The sequence below is a fragment of the Paralichthys olivaceus genome, chromosome 5, assembly GCF_024713975.1.
Source record: "Paralichthys olivaceus isolate ysfri-2021 chromosome 5, ASM2471397v2, whole genome shotgun sequence".
NCBI classification, from domain to species: Eukaryota; Metazoa; Chordata; class Actinopteri; order Pleuronectiformes; family Paralichthyidae; genus Paralichthys; species Paralichthys olivaceus.
In genome coordinates, this window is record NC_091097.1 from 14382099 (window position 1) to 14405981 (window position 23883).

Consider the following 23883-nt stretch of genomic DNA (forward strand, 5'->3'; position numbering starts at 1 on the left):
GTGATTGTTAGACAGCAGGATTAGGCAAAAACTACAGATTAACACAAAACTTGGAGGAAGAATGCTGCATTGATCAGGGAAAGAACATAAAATGTTGGTGTGGATCAAGGATTTTTATTTTCTATGAATGTGGGCAATTTGTTGCAGCTTGACTGAATTCATGGCTCTATGAGTGTCACTCTAGTTTTGCTCTGAAATTAGATTCCTCACATCAATTTATTTCATTTATTATTCAGCAATATAACAGTTCAAAGAACAAGGTGCTGATGTGAGACAACTGTTCTAAGATACAGGTCTGTTGTCAACGTGATGCTCTGACTTCAGCTCTGGTCCTGATGCTGCTGAACCGACTGCATTCCAGCTTCTGCCAGTGACCTTAAAAACGTCACTCATGATGAAAGAGGTCAGATGTTTATGGGAGTCGGATTATGAGTTTAGTTCCTATTTAATATATATATGCGGGTTTTTGTACAGTTCGTTGTTTTCTACCTGAAGTATTTATATTCCCGGTTTTTGTGTGATAGAAAAAAAAATCATTTGACATTCCGGAAGCGGAGAAATAGGAGGGATCTGTCTGGACCTGCTGAATCAAGCTGGACATACACAACCGAGTTATGGCAGGAAGTAAAACATATAAAGCCTACAAAGTAAAACAAGCTATTTAAAATCATCTGTTTCATACAGTATTAAGGGTTTTAACATGCAGCTCGTGTGTGTATTAACGTTTTGTTTTTGCTTTTCGATTCAATTTTATGTTATCAAGAGCTTTGAATTATGACCCACTTTGATATGTGGCTCAGTCAGCGGCAGAGGTGGGACTTTAATAAATCAGGGGCCATAGAGGGGACACAATTTCTACAGAGGGGCCATTTATATTATCTGATTCAGTAAGGTGCACATTTAAGTCTTTCCTTGTTTACTGGAGGCTTTATATCTTTGAGCAAACCTGCACATCTTTTTGAAAATTGTTCTGTGTTTACATTGTGTACTTAAAAAAAAACCCTTAGAAGATAAAAATGATTAAGAAATTATCATATTATTGTTAGTTAGTGACTATGTATTGATTAATGTCAAAAGACAGTTGACAGGGACAGTTCAGGTCTGTGGTGTCTGTAGCCTCGACATTCAAATTCGAAAACTTTGAAAGATGGAAAGGGGTGGTTTTACTGTGAAGTTTCTAACCGGAAGTGTAGTGTTTGCTCGAGTAACGGCGAGTGTGCGTGTGAGTGAGTGTGTGAGTGAGTGTGTACGTGTATGTGTGTATGTGTATGCGTGTGGTGTCACTGTCGGAAAACACAGGGGTGAAAACGGGACTCCAGCACCCGACACCTGAGCCGGATCCAGGGGGAAGGGAGGGGAGACGACACCGGTTCATGCTGCTCGGTCTCTGCCCGCCCCGGTGACATGGATGTCGGACTCGGGCTGTGAGCTCCTGCGGCGGGGCTGAAGGTGAGCGCTCCGCCGCCCGGTGCCGTTGCTCCGACACGCCGCTTGTTCTTCATTTATTCCTCCTGCTGGAACAGGTGCATGTCAGCAGGGAGGACACGTTCCTCCGGTTAAAAACAAACTTTTAAGTTGCTGCGGAAACGTGGACGTGTAAACTAGCAAGAGATGTGGGCCGAGCTCGCTGGCAGAGGCAGCCGGACTGAAATATTCATGTCCGGGATGGTACAGGGAGAGTCCCCCCGGGCTGCTCCGGACACAAACACCACGGCGAATGTTATCAGCGTGGGCCTGTGTGTGAATAATGCTGCGGTGGCAGAAGCCTGGTGCCATCCTCCCCTCTGTCATCCTGCTGTCAGGCGGATGCTGGCTGTCAGAGCCGGTGTGGAGAGAACTGATGGAGCCCCAGACATCACGGCACGCCTCAGCTCCACAGCCCATACGATTACAATTACTATTACAGTTACTACTGAGGGTAAAGAAGGTTTGGGGCTCACCTGTATTCTCAGTATTCCCTGACTAAACAGAGAAACATCAACCTCCTGTGCAGTGTAATGGAGTTTAATACAAACTGTTTTATCATCTATGTTAAGCTCCGAACCTTAAAGCAACGCTATGTAACTTTTTCTTCAAGCAACAGCGCCCTCTGCAGCCATACGTGGTGATTAAAGATGCTTGCAGACATGACCCCCGGATAATTAAGCTGATGTGGGACACGCACGTGACTCCGCAGATCCTTCAAATTTTCCCTTTGAACGCAAATGTCCAAGTGAGAGTCTTTCTCGGCCTGGCCCCCTTGTAGAAGGTCCATAGAAAGTCAGGAGAGTCCGATGTGAGAATGCAGAAGCAGCGGGCTTCGCCGTTAGCGAGTGGGGGGTTGATGATGCTTTTAACACGCGGCAGATGCAACATTAAAAAAAAACACAAATTTGATGCTGTTGTGAATGCATCTGTGCAGAGAACCTCCCGCTGCATTGTGCATGTGTAAAAAGCAAAGTCCGGACTCAATTCTCCGGACTTTACAACAGGTCACGCCTGAAAACGGCTTTAGAAATCGGCATCTCAATGACTCCATCGCTAACTTCTGGCTATCGTCTCTGCTTCAGCGGTGTGTGCCTCTACGTTGTGTGAAGACCTCGCTCACACGCAGTGAGAACTTGGGCAAGGTGCGTACCGCACAAGCATGCAGGTCAGCCAGTGACAGACAGGTACGCCAGCAAATGTTTTCATTGGTTGTGTTTATTAAGCTCTAAATCAAGAGAATCGGGCCTGCACTCTCCCTGTCGGTTGCCAATACAGATATTGACATATGAACGAACTTGTGAGGTCTCTTTGGAAGACAGATTCTGTTGTGCTGTTACTGTTGAAATAGCCTCAAGCATATTTCTTACTACTCACCAGCTGACATACAGTTGCTTTGCAACAACTCCAGACACAAAAGAGAGGTTGTTTTCAGAAATAATACTGTGAATAGATTTTATTGTGCGGTAAACAGAACCCCCCCCCCCCAAAATGAAAACAGTATTTGCCCTGTGGCCTTAAAGCAGCACCAGTACTCCTTGGTACACTTGCACACAGTGTCTAAAGGTTCTTGTGCCAGGTTATGTTGTAGAAGGTGCTACACACTGGTTGTGGGTAGAGAGCATAGACTGTATATAAAGATGGACGATGCACCGCTGCTTCCTTCCACTACACAGAAATGAAGCCAAAATATCCTGTTTACTAATGCCTCCATCTTGCATATTTGGAGCCAGAGTATGCGCAGTACAGATCGGAGGGGTGGAGCCACAGTAAGGAGGTCCCGCCGATCCACACACGACCAATCGTGAGTCAGTCTCAGCTGTCAATCATGAAATTTCACCACGTTTTTATAGCATTAAATAATTAAATATAACCACACTTATCAGAAACATGATCACCTGAAGAATGACCTATTCTGACAGCAAGAAAAATTAGGAATTTGAAAAAATGTTTTTGACTGTTTAGTTTGATCCATATCCCATCCACAAACATGGAGGAGGCAGGATTTATGCTCTATACTGCAGCCAACCACCAGATGGCGATTGAAATGCTGTGGCTTCACTTTTGAGGAGCTGTCATGTTGTTCATGTTTATAAAAAGTCTATCCATTTCCCATTGAAGGTCCCATTATGATTTGGAGCAGATCTGGATAAACAGGCTGATCCAGGAATTTTTTCATGACTCTCCGAGCTCTCTTCAGCAAGTTTTACAAGTTCTGTGAGTGTAGAATCGTCACAAATTTAAACACAATTCAACACTTTTTTGTTGCCAGAAGTTTGTTATCACCTTTTTCCATAAAAAAAATCCCCAATAATTATCTGTAGATGTATCTGTAGCTTTAGCTTAGCTTTAAATATGCACACACAACCCCACTGAATCACCTATGAAGTTTCATTGTGCAGACCTTGTTTTTCATGCTTCTTTGTAGCAGTTCTCTCTTCAAGCCCCAGGCTTGTTAGTATACAGTGCAGATAAAAAGGAGTGGGTGTGTGTCTGCATTGGCTCAACTATCCAAATGTCACCTGACAACTTAATTAACATAGCCCAGAGGTGAGAAGCTGAGACCCTAGAACCTTGTGGCTTCTATTCTTTGAGCCAAATTTCCACGGTGCAGGTTTCAGGTTTCTAATAAAAGTCTTTCATTTTGGCAGGCGATCTGTTAGAAGTTTGTGAAAAATGTGGAGTATTCTGTGGGTCACAGTGGTATTAGGCAGAGTTTCGGATGGTGTGTCAGGCCGAAAGGATGTGAACCGTTTGGTAAAAGAGCGAAAGGTCAGAGAATAGAGGCCGTGTGCGAGCACACTGAGGTGTTGACAGCATAAAAGATGAAGCAAGGAGAAAGGAGTGAGAGGAGTCTGTCCTTTAACAGCCCGCATGAAGGAGGCATATCAAACTGGCCCGGCTCACCCTCTAATCACACACAGACCAAAATAACCGCAGGATAGTAGCAGTTATTGTTGTTGTGAGTCGTGTTGTAAATGCCAGCCTGTCATCCTGCACATGATGTTTGGGTAGCATATTCAGTTTGTGTGTATCTGGAAGGAAGAGACACCTTGTCAGTCCATCCTGGGTTATTAAAGCGGTTCAGTCGGGTGCCTGAAGGAGTTGGCATATGCAAATAGCCCAGTGGATGTTAATATTCAGTAGTTCAGTCTAATGTTGAGGCTTGCTGTTTTAGATAACTAGGTGTTTTTTATTGAATTTGATATTTATATGTGCGTCCATATGGTGTCGGAATAACTGGAAAAATGAGTTCCCAATTGGTAAAATTCATGTGAATGTCGTCTCAAGTCGGAACAACAAACTTAATCTCCATCTCTCACAAGCACCTGACACCAGACTATGATACAGACAATTTTTATAATTAACATGCACACGTTTTAAATGATGCCTGTCACAAGTAATCCTTTGCCTTTGCTTTTTGTTATTGGAAAGATTTGTCACGTTGATCTTAAAATGCTCTACACATAAACACAACACATGTTTGTAGCTTAGTTTTATTGTACACAACAAAGTTGGTCAGACAAAACAAGATATTTTAAAAACATCACCTTTTTAAATCCTTTTTTGATATTTTATAGACTAAACAAGACTTTTCATTGAAAGAGGGTCATAATAACTGTTTGTTAAGATGATTGGCAACTGCAATAAAACACCAGCCCCTATTTAAATGTGAAGCATAAACTGTAAGACTCTGACCAAAGAATAAGCATCCACTATCACATTTTTTGAAAAGAAGGCCAAATGATGACAACCTCTAAGTTCCCTCTCCTAGGTCCTGTCTGCACTTTGTGCCAGCAGCCCTCCTGTCTGGGCCCTGGCATCAGGAAATGGGGTGCCTGCTTAATCAGGCAGAGGTAAACATGCCCTGTGAGGGGAAAAGGAGGGAACATTCCTCAGACGGAATGGGGAGTATGTGACAGAGTGTTCAGCCAACATGAGAGCAAGGTTACACACACGGAGTAGGTCCAAAGATACAAATGCACATGTCAAAACAAGAGAAGGAAAATGAATCAATGGGTTCTCCTGTATTTAAAGGTTGTCAGACAGAAACCAAAAAAATGATGTTTGATTTGCTTTTAGTGTCCTTTGAGCCTGAAAAGTAAGAACCTCTTCAAAGCAGATGGTTGACAGTGCACCACGCTGCAGCATCAAAGAGCTGCTTCACTTTTTGCTCAACGTGAAGTGTGTCTCAGACAAGTGAAACACTGGTGGTGTGACATGCTGATCCCAGTTCACCACTGATGTTGACTACATCTGTTGGCTTCTGATAACAGCAAGGAATTTCACACTGATGGAGTCAAGTGTGTTTGCTTTACACAAGTCTTTATTTACATAGCTGGTACGTGTGTGTGTTGTGTGTGTGTGTTATGTACTAAAGGAGGGACATGTTTATACATTAGTACACTATCCACAGAACGTGTGAATGTGAGTGTGGTCCAGGTGAGTGCATCAGAAATGTGGCACAGGGAAATGCAGGTACAGAGCAGAGGGGATTGTGGGGTGTAAGCGCTGCAGTAAGGACACTGCAGTAAGCTCAAGCACAAAGGTGAGAAAGGAGGTGAAGTGTAGGTGACGGTCTGTGCAGCCTTATAGTGCCACGCTTTGTCTTTTTTATCTGACTCATGTTTTTTTTCTCTCTTATATCATCCTCTCTTCCTGCTCTTTATCTCTCCCATGACATTTCCATCCTGGACACTGTCCTCCCCTCCTCTTCTTCCCAAAACTCCCCCCTCCTACTCAACACTCAGAGGATGGGCCCAGTGTCCCCCTGCCTGAGGAGATGTCTCTGGGTCGGCTCCTGCGGCGCGCCTCCTCCAAGGCCTCGGACCTCCTGACCTTTAACCCCGGGGCCGGGGGCTCATCTCTACGCTCGGGACTGGACGGCGAGATCATCTTCTCCAAAAATAATGTTTGTGTGCACCCTACGGAGCCCCTGCCTGGCCTGGCTGAGCACCACCCAGGTTAGGCCCAGACTGATGTTGAAACGTTTTTTCCTGCTGTTTTTCTTTGTGGTATAAACACAGCTGCTGATTCAGACCACAAGGAACAGGAGAACTGGACCAAACCGGAGATGACAAGTTACACTGCAGGGCATTTATCTCTTATATTTTCCAAAATCGAATGTAAGCTCTTTAATAGATAAGAGTGATAAAGGATATTTACAGTTGTCAGCAACTTTCAGGCTTTTATTTTCACTCACTTCAGCCACTATGTGCTGCTGCTATAAACATGAAATCTTTTCTTGTTCTACTAACACTTTTATAACGGAGAGTGAAATGATTTTACCCTGGTTTGTTTTTCCTCATTCACGGAAGTGAAAGAAGTACGATTCTGGCCTTGTGGTTTTTAAAAATGTGAGCGTGACTGGCCTGTGCTGCTAGATGACTATTATTATTCACCCTCACCGGTATGACAACTAACAGCATTTCCTCAATTTCTCATCCCGTACTTCCTGTGATTCTCCTCCTGTCTGAGCGTCGTTACTCACCCCTCAGGTTTCCCTCCATGTCGTCATCTCTCTGTGTGCTTATCTCTTCTTAGGTTTCATGTTTGTTAACTGCCTGCTACTTACCAAAACTTTTGTCCTCTCCTCTCCTGTGACCTGATTAATCCCAGCAGAAGTCCTCCTCCTCAAGTAACGCTGGTTTATGTTGCCCCCTGCAGGCTACCTGTGTGTCCACGTGGAGAAGGATGAGAGCCTTGGCACCACTCTGATTCTGACCTGGGTGCCCAATTCCCGCATCCAGAAACAAGATGAGGAGGCGCTGCGCTACATCACACCCGAGAGCTCGCCTGTTCGCAGGAACGCACGCCACCGAGGCAGACGGTGGGGGATGCCGTTCCTTAGAATGTCTTTTAACAGATTATTTTAAGTCATAAATTTAGTTTGAAAGTTAAAATGCAGTTTTGTTTATTAGTTGATTGTGATGATGATCGTTATTAATATTTAAAAACGATGATCTCTGTGTCTGGTTCTTAAGTGTGAAGTCATTTTCAGCAATCAATGGACTAAAATAATCTCAGAGTAATAAGAAAAGTTGGGTTTTCTATGATGATCAACCAATCAAAAAATTATATTATTTTAAATTTTGTAAAATTATCCATATCAAGAAGTTATTATAATAATAATCAGTGAAACGCTTCACTAAACTGAAATTGATATCTGCATTATTCATGATAGTGATGTTGTGTTTTAAACCAACCATCTCCTCCAGACCCCACTCCCGTCACCCAGCAGCTCAGGAGGAAGATGAGGATGAAGAGAGGAATATAACCAGCAGCACCTCCACAGAGAGCCACAACCTGGTGGTGGAGGCTGGAGCGGACGCCTCCTCACACCAGCAGCAGCTGCCCTTGGCTGTGGAGGAGGGGGATGAGGGTTCCTGCGAGCTGTCGGATGAAGTGAGCAGGGACAGCACCATGGGTTCGGACTCAGATACCTTCTCCTCCCCCTTCTGCTTGTCCCCCGTCAGTGAGGCCCTCTGTGAAAGCAGCGGCTCCGTCTTCCTGGACAATGAAACCAGGTCAGTGAAAGGGTTGAAATGATCCATATTGTTCATACACTGCAGAGGTTAGTTGAGTCTTAATCATTCAGCAACAAAAACATTCATTAAAAAAGAAACCTGATAAAATGTTGCAGTGGGGAGTGTTTTGAGGTCCTCCTGGGGAAATCTGTTCAAACAAGTATTGAAAAGTCAAAGGATTATCAAATAACTTGTCTAATTGTCTATAGAAGGAAAAAATACCAATTTAATTAACATTCTGTAAGATTTGTCAGTTTCTATTTGTTGAAAATATCTTGCTTTTGTTGGCCTGAATACAGTTTATTGTCTTTTGGGAGAATACACTGACTCCTGTTCATGATAAATGCACTGTTATATAGCTCTTTTCTCCTTTTCTCTTTTTTCTATCAACCATTCAAATCATACCCAAGTACACTTAGATATGTGGACTGGAGCCGGGAATCAACCACCAATGAGTCGCTCTATCTCCTGAAATGATTGGAGTCTTCAGCCAGAGAGACATATACTGCTGAAGCAGAAACTATAGTTAAAAGTTAAAGAGCGAATCACGGAAAAGTCGACCTCCAGCAGTTGTCAGGCAGTGCACGTTCATGTGTTTTGTGGCTTTGAAGAGAGGCCTGATGGGATGTATCAGATGCATATTCTCAAATTGTAGCCTGCTCTTGCTAGTTTTTCCAGAATTACCAACCCAAGCTTTAATTAATGGCAGAGTCTCGGCGTTAGGCTCTTCTAAATCCATTTAATGTACTTGGTTACCTCCCACCACTGACTCCCCTATACTGAAAACTGTATCACAGGATCGAGTTGTTATAATAATAATCTAGTTTTCATCTGAGAAATTGTCAATAACATGTTTTAATAGTCGATTATTGCACAGTTACCCAGAATGTTCTTTGTTATCAATTAAGTGTTGTGTCTATTACTTTAACGTGCCACAAGGTGGAGCCAAAAAGAAAAGAATTGATTTCATGAGGATTCATTTACACTCTTTGGCCGCATGGTGGCTTCCTGCACCATGTGAAGAGCAGGTAGAAGGCTTCAGTAGTGGCTGTAACATGACTTCAAAGTGGGTTCACTTATTTAAAGCAGATTTCAATGCAAGTATTTTATAATGACGCAGGGGGAACAAAATATGTCCCCATATCCTACAAACCTCAGCACTTCCAGAGAGTGTTCTCTAATCAATGGAGCCATCTGGACAGTGACTGTGCTGCAGCACGGACCTTGCAGCCCTTTGACTTAATGATTCCCTCCTTGGTCGTTTCCTCACGCAGCTATTCGGCCTGACATGTTGCCCAGAATGTGTGAGCCTGTGTCGAGCAGAGAGAGGGAGAGAGAGTGAGAGAGAGAGAGTGAGTGTGTGTTTAACCACTCTCAGACCCCAGCCTGCTGTAAGTGCAGTCAGTGTGTGACTTGGCAACGCTCTGAGCTTCACAGCTTCTAACCTTTACTCTGTCCTTCTCTTCCTCCTCTCCCCTGTGCTTCACTCACTATTAGTGCCTCTCTTCAGCTCTCTGGCACTTACATCCATCCTCTTCTCTGCCAGTTTTTCCCTTCTTCTCCCCGTTTCTCCCTCGGCCTCCGTCCGTCCACTCCTTCCTCTCTCCATTTTGCATTTTTCTCTCGTGCTCATTCTCTCCCTTTTTCTCAATAATGTTTCTGTCTGTGTTGCCCACCTCTCAAATATCTTGCCCTCCTCCCCTTCCCTTCCTAAAGTCTGTGTGAAGCCCTTTGATTCCCAGTGCTCCCGGGGTTGTTGTGCTGGGCTGAATGTCAGCTCTCCGGATTAGAGGACTGAAGAGACCGGAGCAGCAGCCAAAACCCTGGAACCCACTCAATCTCTCTTTCTCTCTCTCTTGCTTTAATTGACACTGTTAAGGGGCCAGGAACTGGAAACATGTCACTTGGAATCACTCAAAGAGAAAGAGCCGCGTATGGGAGTGCGAGAGCGGATGAAAAGGGGGGGTGGGGGGTTGGGGGTGGGAGAGGCAGCGAAAAAGAGAAATCCACAGCAATCTCTGTCAAGCTTCTTAACGAGTTTCTTCAAAGTTCAACAGTAGTTTATTATGCCACTCTTGGTCGTCCATGTGTGCTGCTGTCTTTACATTTACATGAAATTATTCCTCAGAACTGTGTTTTTGTTGTACAGGATTTAATTGCAAAAGATATAATGTCGTATTTTGACACTGAGCAACAGAAAAAGACCTAAAAGTGATTAAAATTCAAACCTTTATCTTTGAATACACTGTATTTGAATGAAACTAACCCCTGGCATGTATCATGAGATCCTGTGTGAGGGTCCTGACCGTCTTTCTGGAAATGAGCCTGACATGTAGAAAGTTCTGGAAAAGAGAACATCTGACTTGCTTGTACAGTATTTTGATTCTGTGGATGTTGGAACACTACACGAAGAATACATTTCTCCAAACTGTACTGACCACTTTCCGGTGTGTGCCAGCAGAGCCCGCTCAACCCCCTTCACCCGAGCCCTTCCTCGTCTCTCTGTTCCCTCCAGGGATTAGCCGAAGGGCCTGCGAGTCCCCAGAGGCCTGTCGCACTTGGTCCTGGTTCACAGGGTGACCTGGCAGCACCTTCCCCCTGGGGTAGAGCCTCCTTTATGTGGAGAGAGGTGTTATGAAGTGCCTTGGGGCAGTTTGATCCAGCCCTGGCCTGGTGGGACAGGAGCTTGACTTGTTTACATAATGTACTCTGTGTACAGTGTATGATGTGGCTCCTGCCTCCATTTGCTGTCCACAGTACATGGATAGAATCAGACTGTTGACACTGACAGACGTTGTTAATCATTCATTGAGTTTCTGCTTGAATGCAGCACAGCGGGCGATCCATGCTTAAATGCCAAGAATAGTTTCTGACAGTTTTTCAACGTTTTTTTTTCCTTTTATTTCAATTGGAAAAATGTTGTTGCATATGCACTTGAAGCACGCAAGAAGAATGAAGGAAACGTCAGCTGTAAATGGCCTCGTAGGCCTTTTAAACACCCTGAGCTTGACAGTCATAGGAGTCATGAAAAAGTGAGTACGGTAGTTCTCCACATTTCAGGTTGCTGAACTCCCTTAACAGAGCTCTCTGTGCCTCTGTCCCAGTCTCCTCCTATTCCACAGTCTGGTCTGTGGCGTGATACATGAGACAGAGAGCAGTAAATCACCAGATAGCAGAGGAAACTGTGCAGCTTGGATTGATCAGCCATGTTATTTTCCCATCTGCTTACAGGGAAATGATTAGCCAGACATGATTGATTCGTGGTTTAATAGCTTAAACCTGGCCTGTCTCCCTCATCTCAACCAAAATACCAACACTGCACTTGTGTTTGCCTGTAAAACTGTAAATCCATGTTTGTTTTTTTAGAGTGAAAAAATGTGTAATTTTACAAAATAAATTAAATCACTTACAGAAAGAAGGAGGATTTTCTTTAATTCGAGATAAAATATAAACACATTCAAATTAAATGACGTTTTTTTACAAAGGTGTATTTCAATGATAGTAGCACACACGTCTTCATTTAGATGTCTACCTCTCAAATATCAGTGCAGAGAATTTCACATGTTGGTCTGTTTCTCAGCAACAGCGTCTCTTGAGACATGTTTGCATTATGGTCATTAGCTATGGTCAGTACGCTTGTGTCTGTGTGTGTACAGAGAGAGAGACATAAACAGGCCAGTCAGTGTCTCTTATAACTGAAGAGCTTCTGTGTGTTTGTTGTGGTGCAGGGTGCCTGTTTGTATTGGCCACACATGTAGATTTGTCTGTTTTTCTGGGTTGTACGTGTGTTGTCTGTACATATATGCATTGTGTGTGTCTGTGTGTGTGTGTGTGTGTGTGTGTGTGTGTGTGTGTGTGTGTGTGTGTGTGTGTGTGTGTGTGTGTCTGCCTGCTCCTGCAGCAGAGGAACCGTCAGCTCAGGTTTCGGTGCCGGGAACAACATGCTGGTCATGGGGGAATGACAGGGGAAATTGGACGGTGGACAGTGTGATTTGTGTGCGTGCAGATCTCCGTGTATGTGTGTGTGTGTGTGTGTCCTCAAAAGCCTCCATGCATTCCTCCCATTCTCAGCCTCTTGGAGGAACCATATTGAGACGCAAAACAACAAGGCAGAACTGAGCTGGGGATAATCCTATATGTCTGCACAATTATCACTGTCTAAATGCTGCTGGCTACTGTCTACATGATATTTATTATTAATGTCCCACATAGAAGGATATATCTGGATCTGTATGTGAGGCACAAGAGAGGAGAGGTTTCTGTGCAGAGAGGATAAACGGCGTCTGAACTCTTCATGGAAAATATGTCTCCGTTCGCAGTTAAACTCCCCAAAAATACGAGATCCTGATTCACAGAAACTCATGCTTCTTTATTTCAATTGTTTTGCCAGAGAGCTGTGTGAGGAGGCCATGACCCACTCAGCCAGCTCGGCCTCCAGCCTGGACAGCCATGCCCCGTCAGAGAGCAGCGGCCAGTTGCAGGGCGTGCGCTGGGAGGAGCAGCAGAAGGTGCTGGCTCTGGAGCAGTTGTGCGGAGTTTTCAGGGTGGACCTGGGTCACATGAGGTCGCTGAGACTCTTCTTCAGGTCAGTCGGGTTCGGCAAAAGGTCACAGGGAGGTCAAGAGGTGTCACCTCATCTCGCTACTGTGCAATGCTCCATGCTGTGTTGCAGGGTGTAGGTCTGGTTGATGAAATAATTAGAAAATTGGTGGAGGATATTATTATAAAGTAAGAAATACTGTTTCTTTTAAAACATTAATAACATATTTCAGCTTCAATGGTTTCTTCTGTTGTTTTCTCGTCTTCTTTGTTCTTCATTGTGCTGCTGCAGTGACGAGGCATGTACCAGTGGCCAGCTGGTGATAGCTAGCAGAGAGAGCCAATATAAGATCCTGCACTTCCATCACGCTGGCCTGGACAAGCTGGCTGAGGTCTTCCAACAGTGGAAGTGCTGCAGGGAAACTCAGCTCAAAGACCAGGTCGGCTTACAATCCAAAATGGCTTTGAGTTTTATTAGGAAACAAATTAATTTTTCTGCTTTGGTTTTGTGCCCATATTTGTTTTTGTCCTCTTAGGTCTCTCTACCATTCAGGTGTCAAATGAGAAATCCTGCATGCAGTTTTCCATTAAAAGGGCCACGCTACCATCAGCGGAGAGCCACCCAGAGGAGAAGCTTTATCGAAGGCTGGATGTCACCACCTGGCTACGCCATCTCAACCACACTGGACAGGTTGAGGAGGAGTATAAGCTTCGTAAGGTATGTCTGTGCATGCACATCCATCTTTTTTAAAACCCTGCAGGATCAGTCAGACAAAGAAGTCTTCCAATACATTTGTTTCTACTTCTTTTATCCATACACACAAACTTCACATTTGTTTCTACTTTTCAACAACATACTGAAAGTCATTTTGAAATTCAACTTCACAGTTGGTAACTTTCAGTATTAATCAGCTACCACATACTGGGTGGGTCTCGGGCGATTCCTCCTTGTGAGTCACTTCACTTCTGTGAGATTGACTACTGAAGTGAGTCAGTGGCAGTTTGTCTGTGACCAGGACGTTTCCTGAGTAAACACAGAGAGAAACAGAGCATTGTTTTTTCAGGAGGTTTCAGTTGTGCAACATTTTGCAAAACTCATGAAAAAAAACATCCAAGCTGTTTTTAAACGAAAACTCAGAGAATGTCCGCACAATGGGGTCTTCTGGGATTTTCTTTCACACATGACCAACACAGCAGGAGATTATCTGGTCAGACACCTTCACAACAACACTGAAATCTCTGGAGCGTTCAGGTGATGGGTGGAACAGCATGCAGAACAAATTAATTCTGCTGCGGAGATCATCTGTTTTTGTTTACAGCACATCTATGCCGCCGTCGGCCCTTATCACCAAAAGCTCATCTGCATCATTATTTTTCACACGCCCACATGCATTGAATCCTTCAGAGAATCTCTTGCTGGTTTCACTCGTGGGCCCATTCGGACATTATCTGGAGTTTTTACTGGGGGGGGGGGGCTGCCAGCAGAAACTCTGGAGCCTCTCCCTCTGACATTTGCGTTCTCACATACAGCCCCTCCAGAAAATGTCAGGAGATTATCCGGAGTTCACTGCGAAATCAGCTGCACTGTACCTTGGTATGATAATAGCTGAGTGCATGTGGCATTATCTACATCTCATATGTGCTTGTCTTGTTTGCATGTTCTCTTTCATCTTTGTGAAGTCATCCCCAATGTGTGACTCCTGTTTGCCCCCCGAGCATTTGAGAATACTCCCTTTTTTGCTGAACGTGTTTGTTCACCTCCCACTCTTCAACAGGCCATCTTCTTCGGTGGTATTGACCCATCCATCCGTGGCGAGGTGTGGCCTTTCCTGCTGCACTACTACAGCTACGACTCCACATCCCAGGAGAGGGAGGCTTGGAGACTGCAGAAACGCACCCACTATCATGACATCCAGCAGAGGAGGTGGGGAAGTGTGTACATGCTGTATAGAAATACGGCTGCTAGTAATCTGTGAGACAAAAATGATATGCATTAAAGGTACAGTGTGTAGAATTTTGTAATATCTAGTGTCGAAATTACATGTTGCAGCTGAACACCCCTCACCTCACCCTCTCCTTCCAAACATGGAAAAGAAACTGTGGCAGCTTTAATTGTCAGAAAAACTCAAAAGGTGTTTAGTTTGTCCAGTCTGGACTAATGTAAAAAACATGGCGGCCTCCATAGAGAGGACCCCCTCGATGTAAATATAAAGTATTTAAATATAAAGGGCCTTTTCTGGGGTAAAGAAAACTACAATTCATACAGTTTATATGAAACAAACTAGTGAAAACATCATGAGGATTATTCTACATTAAATATCTGCCAATAGTTCCCTTTCACCTAAATCTTACGCACTGGACCTTTAAGGCGTTTCAGGGTTTATTTGACATTATGGAAATCAATTTATGTGAAAGCGTCCGACCGAGACACAGCAGTATTTTGACACGTGAAGCTACAGATAAACTGTCACATGGCTGCAGTATCGGCTGCCAAATGCTCAGTCAGTCAGACATTAAACCATATGTGAGTCCATTGTGGCTTTTTCATCGCATCTGTTGAGCAATCAATAGGCACAATCAGGGAGGTGTTGAGGGGAGGTGCCGGGTGTGAAATAAAAGGTCTCTGGAGAAAAAACATGTCAGCGCTTATCAGATCATACTCTCTCATCAAACGCTGCTCTGGTACGCACATGAACACGTCACACACTTCAGCACTTATAAGCATAAGTCTTTATTTATCTCCAGCCCGTCATCAAAAGGGTGAGCGTGCACATACTTTAACACATTCTGCCGCTCTGTCTGAAATGAATACGATAATTTGACCCATTTCATCTGTATGGCCTATTAACATTTTGAGTACATGAGAAGGTCTTATTGAAGTCATGTAATTAGAGCCCTTGTTCTGACTCTGATATGGATTCCTTTAAAGACCATTTGACTAGAGCAGCCTCCAGGGCCACTGGTTGATCATTAGGAGTAAGGATACAGTACATGTCTGTGGTTTTCGTCCTCGTCTCCTAGCCTCCTGTCCCTCCTGTAGCTCTGATCACTGAGCGGCTAGAAATGGAAGCAATGCAGCTGTAACAAAAACCAGCAGGCAAAAAGTGGAACAGAGTGAGTAAAAGTGAAAGAGAAGAATAGTGAAGATAATTGTGGGAAAATGCTTCAGAATCACTGAATGACAGATTATCCTTCCTTTTTGTTTATTTAGGTGTATTTATTGGTTTATTTATATTTGTTGCTTGTAAATGCTGGTGTATTAGAGAGTGAAATTCTAAAGAGCTCCATTTTTGGTTAGCATTTTTGGAAGAGACGAGGACCTAAATAATAAGACGAGGACAATAATTCCTGATTAATCTTCTTCTTTTTTAAAGATATTTTTGGGGTATTTTCCTTTATTAACAGGACAGTGCAAGCATGAAATGAGAGAGAATGAGGAAGATATGCAGCAAAGGGCAGAGTCGGATCCGAACCCGCAGTCGCTGCAGGAAGTCATGCCTCCGTAGGCTGGGCACCCACGCTACCATGGTGTTCTGCTTAAGCTTTTGCAGATTGACTAATTACTAAACAGGTTTAGTTCAGACTGTCTTTTCATTTCATTTTAAACTCAAGCACGAACACCTCTTACAGAAGCATCAGTCACGTTGATGAGCTGGTGCTTGTTTCATATCAATTTCATTTTACAATTGATTGTGTTTTGTGCTGTTTTGTCTTTATTTACCTGTTGATATTTCTACAGATGGACATCGCAAACAAACAGGATACTAATGCTGTTGTTTGTGGTATTAGTCCATGCTGTATAGATATTAGTACAGGCCAGTGGTAGTTAAAAATTGACAATGTTCCTATTTATTTTTTCCATGTTAACACCAACCTTAGAAATATAAAGTGTTGAAAACATGTACCAAACTCCAGAGCAGCATCCTCTAGAGACAGAGAACCATAGAAATGAGGCTGGGCAGCGTCCAATGACACAAAAACACGGCTCCGAAACTAAACAGTTGCGTGGCATTGCATCAGGTGTGCGCTCATTATTCCTGGTGGGGCCACATGGAAAACAAACAGTGTTAATTAAATCCCCTCTGCTTGTTAGGACTTGAGTACATTAGTGCCATACACAGAGTGCACTGCTAATACGGTCCCTAACATTTAGAGGGATGGTTGGGGGTTTTATGGTTGTGGTATTATCCTCAATGGAGTGCTTGATGGTGAAATAACCCTTCAGACTACTGCTCGCCCACCCCCTTGTTTTTCAGTTTGTTTTAGCAAGGTATTAGGTTTTTACACCAGAGTAACATTTAAGGTAAAGAATATTTGAAAGTGTTTGTAATCCTAATTAGAAGGCATTTCCTTAGAGAATGTGCAGTAAAACTTCCTTTAATTGCTCTTTACTTTCTAAACAAGTTAACTTTGGACACCAGTTAAGAAAACAGCTGCAGTACCTTTTTGTTTTCTTCCCCTGTATCTAACTCTTCTACCTGGTGTCTGCGTGTTTCCTCAGACTGTCTATGAGCCCAGAGGAGCACAGTGAGTTCTGGAGAAAGGTCCAGTTCACAGTAGATAAAGATGTGGTGAGAACAGACCGCAGCAACCACTTCTTCAGAGGAGAGAATAACCCCAATGTGGAAATCATGAGGTTAGACCCACTTCTCTTTTTTCCCACCTCTCCACTCATGATCTCTATCTCCTTCGCCTTCTCCTCCTTTCACCTTCTCTCAAACCATCCTTATCATTCCAATTCCTCAGCCCAGCACACAGGAGTACCTATTCATTTCATATTTCAAACTCTGGGGGAGCCACAAATGAGTTTCATGCTTTATTGACTCTGACTAAGCCGTCTGAGTACTTTTGATGCATACTCAGAGCTAATGGCTTTCTAAACGAGGAGCAAGAGGATTTAAATGGCATATTAGTTTAGTGACTCTCATCGAGGCTCCTTGTATTTGTCTAGGTATTATGTCTTCTTGTGGTGGGGTGATAGCTGTGCCGCACATGTCCAAATACAAAGCACTCATGCTTCCTCTGTTATCTCACATCTATTGTCCTGATGCGATCTTCAATGTTCCAAATTCAAAACCACTGAAGAGTCCTCTTCCTCAGAAACTCTTTTTTTTTCCAAATGACATCTGTTCACCTCGCAGTTAATATCGCACCGAAACAATAGAAACGTCCTCTGGGTTTTGACTTTGTTTATACAACACTTGAAGTCTCCTTTAAAGTAGTAACCATATACAAAACAGGAAAAAAAGAAGAACAAGAGAGATCATTAATTATCTCCCTAGTAACCAGAGGAGTTGGCATAGCAACCCCTAAGCAGGGCTCGTCATGTTTTTCTGGGCATCACCGACGGTGCTGAAACACATGTTGGATCATTCAGAGTGTTTGGGTGGGACCGTACTTCTCAGTGGTTTGGCTGAGCTGTGGGGTCGTCAACATTTCTATAAAAGAGAATTCAAATGTATGTGATGCTTTATTGCCCCGTCATGCCAGTGTGTTTTCTGCTGAGAGATGTAAAGTCGGCACTAAGATGTCTGTGGCTGTTCTTGCCCCAGGCGGATTCTGCTCAACTATGCAGTCTTTAATCCAGACATGGGCTACTGCCAGGGCATGTCTGACCTGGTGGCCCCGCTGCTCACTGAGATCCAGGATGAAAGCGACACCTTCTGGTGCTTTGTCGGCCTCATGGAGAACACCATCTTCATCAGCTCGCCGCGAGATGAGGACATGGAGAGGCAGCTGGTAGGACATTTCTGTGTGCGTCTTTGGTTTGGGTGAATTGTGCTGACGTGGAGATAAAGGTGCCAGTACACTCAGTCACAAGTAAACATGGGATGGTCAAACAGCTTTGGAAACTCCCTCCTTCCCTTCACACCTTTCTGGTGTCAGAATTTGGAGGGTGGAGTGCGTCCAATAATTTCTATAAACCTCTGACACCAAGAATCAGACAGTCACACCCACCTCTTGCTGTGCAATGTGGAGAAAGAGGGTGTAAATGTTTGTCTGTTTTTATTATATCGACCCGTTTTATATGAAATCTTCAGACTATAAGCACAATTGACTTCTGACATGATCCTTCATTAATTATAGTCTTTTTAAGAATGACGCAAATGTCCGTGAGAAACGATGCACAAATCAGTGTTATGGTAGCAGCAAGCTTATTGGTGGATCCAACATTCTATCAGGAATTTTTTAAATTATTTTTCATTCAAAGTTTGGGCGTACATTTCAGCATAATGCTGCCAGAAGCGTGTATGAAAATATGTTGACCATCTTGTCGTGGTTTTGTCCAATTTCCATTCAATTTTCATTTCAAGCTTGTTTCACAGATGTAGTAGTTTATTTACGCTGCCACTGGGGGGAGATTGATTTCTAAGCCCTCTTTTCTTTTAATGTTTCTGGAAATAGTGGTTTGTTAAATGTGACTCTGGTTCCCAGTGGAGACATACTGGACTTTACACCCTCAGTCTGAACAAGTATCAATGAAACACATGCAGACATGTCCTTATGACTTACGTTTGTATCATGGTGTGTACTGTTCCTGACCTGCCTGCAGATGTACCTGCGGGAGCTGCTGCGCCTCATGCTGCCCCACTTCCACCAGCACCTGACCAGGCTCGGGGAGGACGGCCTCCAGCTGCTGTTCTGCCATCGCTGGATCCTGCTCTGCTTCAAGCGAGAGTTCCCCGACACAGAGGCTCTGCGCATGTGGGAGGCCTGCTGGGCCCACTACCAGGTCAGGGCAAAGTCTGCACGGCTCCTTTGCATACACCAGTTTGTAAAAAATACACTTTGCATATACGAGTAGGCGTTTGGCAGCGCTGGGTTTCACTACAGGCATGTGATGATTTTTCAGGATACAAAAAATGAATTGTTAGAGTAGAAAAAGCCCAGTGTGACTAACTGTGATTTTAATCCTGCTTAATGCTTTTACAATTTATTACCTCTTTTAATTCAACAGTGATGAGATTTAAAAAAAACAATTTTAGCTATATTAATTTCAGTGCTTAAAAAATTTTAACATAACATTTGACCCCCCCCCCCCCCCCCCCCCCTTATTTCCTTTTGTTCCCCTTTTATTTGTTCTTTCTCCACTCACCCCAACCGGTCCTGGCCGAGGCCGTCCACACAGAGCCCGGTTCTGCCGGAGGTTTCTTCCACCTGGGAGTTTTTCCTCCCCGCTGTTGCGCATGCTTCCTCGGTGTGGAGCAAGTTGGATTATGTCTTTCTTAATATCTTGGACTTTTGTGCAGCACCCTGAGACAACTGTTTGTTGTGATACCGTGTTATATAAATACATTTGATTTGATTCGATTTACAGGTTAAAGTTAGTGACATTTCTCCCTCACACTGATGCAGTACATGTTTCATCCGGTGAACTTGTCACTGTGTCGTGTTCACTCTCAGGACACAGAGTTTAACACCTCTCCTTGCTGAGGCGAGGTCAAATATCAGTGCCATCTGTTCAGACTCTCTGCTCTCTCTCTCCCTCATTAGTGTTACTTTTCTGTGTATTATTAATATTGTATGATTTCAAATTTCAATTATGATCATTGTCTGGTTTCAATTTAATGTGTGTTTTTCAGGTGAACCCCAGGAAGACAAGCCATGTGGATGAAAAACTAACTATTTAAATATGTGTGTTTGTGTATATATCTATATCTATATCTATAGATATAGATAGATAGATATATCATCTTTTTTATTTTTTATATCTATGTTTGCCTTCTTTTTCTTTGAACTGGATTTCAATATTTATTTAACTTTTTGTACATATTCATTAGTCTGCCCTCACTCTGTGCAGCCTTCTCAATGTTCCCTGCATTAGGGGCATGAAATACAGAGATCTGAGATCGTGTTCTCGATGGATTAAAGGCCATAAAAAGCTAATCAATAAGCCTGAATTTGTCTTAAAGTGCAGAACTCTTCACCGCCCTCTTTCCGTCTCTTTACAGACGGACTATTTCCACTTGTTCCTGTGTGTGGCCATCATTGTTCTCTATGGGGAGGATGTGACAGAGCAGCAGCTTGCCACTGACCAAATGCTGCTTCACTTCAGCAACCTCTCCATGCACATGAATGGAGAACTGGTGCTAAGAAAGGTTACTCACTACTTTTTTCCCCCTCTCCTTCATGTCCTGACATATCACATGTTTAATAATTTATTTTGCACTTCTTTAGAGCCAAAGTACACGAGTATCCATACATAAAATATTAGATTAATCTGTGAGTTATTTTCACGCTGTGCTGCATTACTACACGCTGTCATGTTTGCATTAGGTCCAATGCTGCAGCAGAGCAGCTCTGATGCATTGTAACCTGCCCACAGAGGCCTTGAGCTGCTGGCTGGTCTGCTGCCAGGCCATGCAGAGGATTTATGATCTGCATCTCTGCTATTGTGTCTGTGCCTTCGCCCTCATGTTTATGGATGCTGTGTTAGCACTGCTGCAACCACAGGCAGTGAGTTCATGTTAGCATGCAGAACACACAACTCCTTTTGTTGTTGCCTGAGATTTTGCATCCAGCGTTTCGGAGAGCAGGCGGGGCAGCTTCTTAGCTCTAGGTAAAATACAACAACTGCAACCTTGACAGCAGTTTTTATTTCAGATGGAAGTCATGATGTATTTCAATGTTTTAATCCACTAGGTCAGATGTGTGTTACTGTTTTGTGTTTGTCTGCTTCTTGTCAGTCAAAAGATCCTTTCATTATTTTCCATTTAGCTATTTTAGTTCATGCTGCCCTCTCTCGCCCCACTCTCCCAGGCCCGCAGCCTCCTCTACCAGTTCCGCCTCCTACCCAGGATCCCATGCAGCCTTCATGACCTTTGTAAACTATGTGGCCCGGGGATGTGGGACAGCCGGTACATCCCCACTGTGGAGTGTTCGGGTGAACACCCAGACTCACAGAGCTGCCCCTATGGAGGCACCTCCACCCCACAGCCCTCCTCACCATCCCCATCATCTACGCCCTCACCTTCTCCGAACCCCACCCCCACGCCTCCAGCGGAGGGCAAGAGAGGATCCAAAACCCGGGAGATTTTCACTTTCCGGAAACAGTCCTGAGGCGGAGGTTATGGGGAGTTAGTCCAGCAGAGTTTTGGATCCATCTCTCTGGATTCCTGAACTATTTACTGACCTCTGACTCCTCTCTCTCTCCACAGTCCCTGCTTCTTGTTCCACTATCTTAATGTGGACTTTTTTGTCACTTGATCCTTTCCTGTGGTGCATTGTGGAGCAATGCCTTACCAGAATGTTATTTCAAACGTTGACTGAATATGCGATGAGGATGTTCGCTGTTCGACCGGCTGGAGGTCAAGGAGCTGCTTTCCTCTCGGAGAAGGATGGACAATCACCAGCCACTATGTTGGTCTGGAGCTACTTCAGGTTTTCGACTGCTGCTGGTCTGGCAAACTTCCATGGGCTTTGTGGGCAGTGGGTCACACAAGGGTCTGAGGCAACCGGCCCGAATTCTCTCTGACTCTGACCACGGGTCAAAAGAAACTGGAGATTCATTCACAGGACTTGAACTTGAAGTATTGAAAATGTTCCTGTGTTCTCACAATGGAATATTTGTGAGTATTGAATCATATTATGTGCATATCTCACAGGACATTTTTAACATGAATTACAAACCCTTGTTGACAAAGAAATGCTAACCCAGAAAAAGGATTATAAAAAATGACTGCAACTTTTAAGTTTATTTTCCAACAAGTGAATGTTTGCGTTTATATTGACAGTTACGAAATATTTAGCAATATTATATCCTTGCATGAAAGATTATTTCCATATAGAGGGCACTGTATGTTTTCTTTAAAAAACACATAAGCCCCAAACAGAGTTAAGAATTTGTTTACACAACAAACGTCGTGATAGGGCTCTGCATATTTCCTCATCCGATTGTGGTTGGGAACATTCTCATCTTTTGTTTTTCTGACAAACGGGAGGAAGCAAGTATGTTTCCTCCTGATAAACTCAGACGCGGATGTTCAAGTTACCTGTCGTGCAATAGGAGCTTCACCATTTACACATTAAGCATCTTAAGATATAAAATGACTTTCCTGTCTGAGGATTAGACGGATCTGACAGCAGTGGCTGCCGCAGTGAGCATAGATCATGTTTTATCTTGACTGAGAAATTGATGGCCTCCTGTTTTACTTGAAGTTTTTTCGTCTACGATGAACCATGTTTAGGCAGGGTTGTGAAAAATCTGTTTCTTTTTTCCCCCTGCATCGTCTCCACTCTCACCTGAAAATGAAAGACTCTATCAACGCTAAGAATCAGTCCACTGGAATGTAACTTGTTTTTGCTTCTTCTCACTCAAATAGGGAAGTGTGAAACTTTTGTGTGTGTGTGTGTGTGTGTGTGTGTGTGTGTGTGTGTGTGTGTGTAGAAACTGATGTGACCTCTAAACATCTGGTAATGAGTTGGAGAACAGCCATAGAAGGCCTCCCCCCTCTGACCAGTCTCTTTAATTATAGCAGTCGTCATGGGGAGAGAGGAAAGAAGAAAGAAAAAGTGTGCCCTTTGGACTCCTTAGGGAAAACAACACACGAGAGATAGAGAGAAAAGGGACGATTTAGGCTTCATACAAAGATGAATAGTGATCTGCGTCTTGCTTCTGCGATTTTCAAGTCCCAGATGTAAAGATGGCACCTGGAGGCTTTCACCCCTGGGAGCTTCTGAGTCCTGGGGACGAAGACATCTTGAAATTGGTGCTAAAATGAAACATTAGGACCTTTAATCAGCCTCCCTCCACCCCTTTGTCTCACTCGGCCTATTTTTTAGTCTCTTCCGCTCTCACTCAGCAAGCAGTCGCTGCAAATGACATTCATAACTGCTCCTTTTTCCTATTACTTATCGTGTGCAGCTGCTCATTGGAAATGCCCGCAGAGTTTTGAAGATTGGGCGGTTGCATTGAAATGAGCATAGTTGGAGATGCACGATGGGATAATCAAAGTCCCCTCTCTCTCTATCTCTCCATCTGTGTGTGTGTGTGTGTGTGTGTGTGTGTGTGTGTGTGTGTGTGTGTGTGTACGTACGCCTTTACGATCTCATGAATTTGATTGAAGTCTTCATTGAAATCTCACTGTCTGCACAGGCACTGTAAGTCACATGCTTAATTATCAACTACTCCTATTTAAAGGGGTTGTAAACCAGTCACTACTGAATGTACAGTGTTGCTGTTGAGGTCTATGATATGTTGAAATGTCTGTACGCATCACAGAAAGAAAGAACTTGTTCATGTTCTTGGTATAAAAACAAAATACAATCATACTTTCATGCAACATTGGTAGAAAATGTTTTACAACAACAATCACCAATACTTTTCTCATTAAACACTGCTGAAGTAAAAGTA

At 43.6% G+C, this 23883-nt stretch overlaps 1 protein-coding gene across 4 annotated transcripts; it reads left to right on the top strand.

Annotated features, from left to right (window-relative positions):
- Positions 1-1220: 1220 nt before the first annotated feature.
- Positions 1221-23883, top strand: tbc1d16 (TBC1 domain family, member 16). 4 transcript variants are annotated; one of them, XM_069525222.1, is made up of 14 exons: positions 1283-1449; positions 2550-2651; positions 6216-6428; positions 7132-7294; positions 7683-7991; positions 12382-12576; positions 12823-12970; positions 13084-13248; positions 14306-14454; positions 17032-17166; positions 18083-18269; positions 19084-19263; positions 20483-20629; positions 21291-23883. In XM_069525222.1, the coding sequence occupies exons 3-14, from the start codon at positions 6248-6250 to the stop codon at positions 21588-21590; spliced, it is 2259 nt and encodes a 752-aa protein (XP_069381323.1). In that variant the 5' UTR covers positions 1283-1449; positions 2550-2651; positions 6216-6247; the 3' UTR covers positions 21591-23883. The 4 variants fall into 4 exon arrangements, with proteins under 4 accessions (XP_069381321.1, XP_069381323.1, XP_069381322.1 ...); XM_069525221.1 differs by having other exon boundaries at positions 1309-1449; positions 2550-2609; XM_069525220.1 differs by lacking the exon at positions 2550-2651 and having other exon boundaries at positions 1221-1449.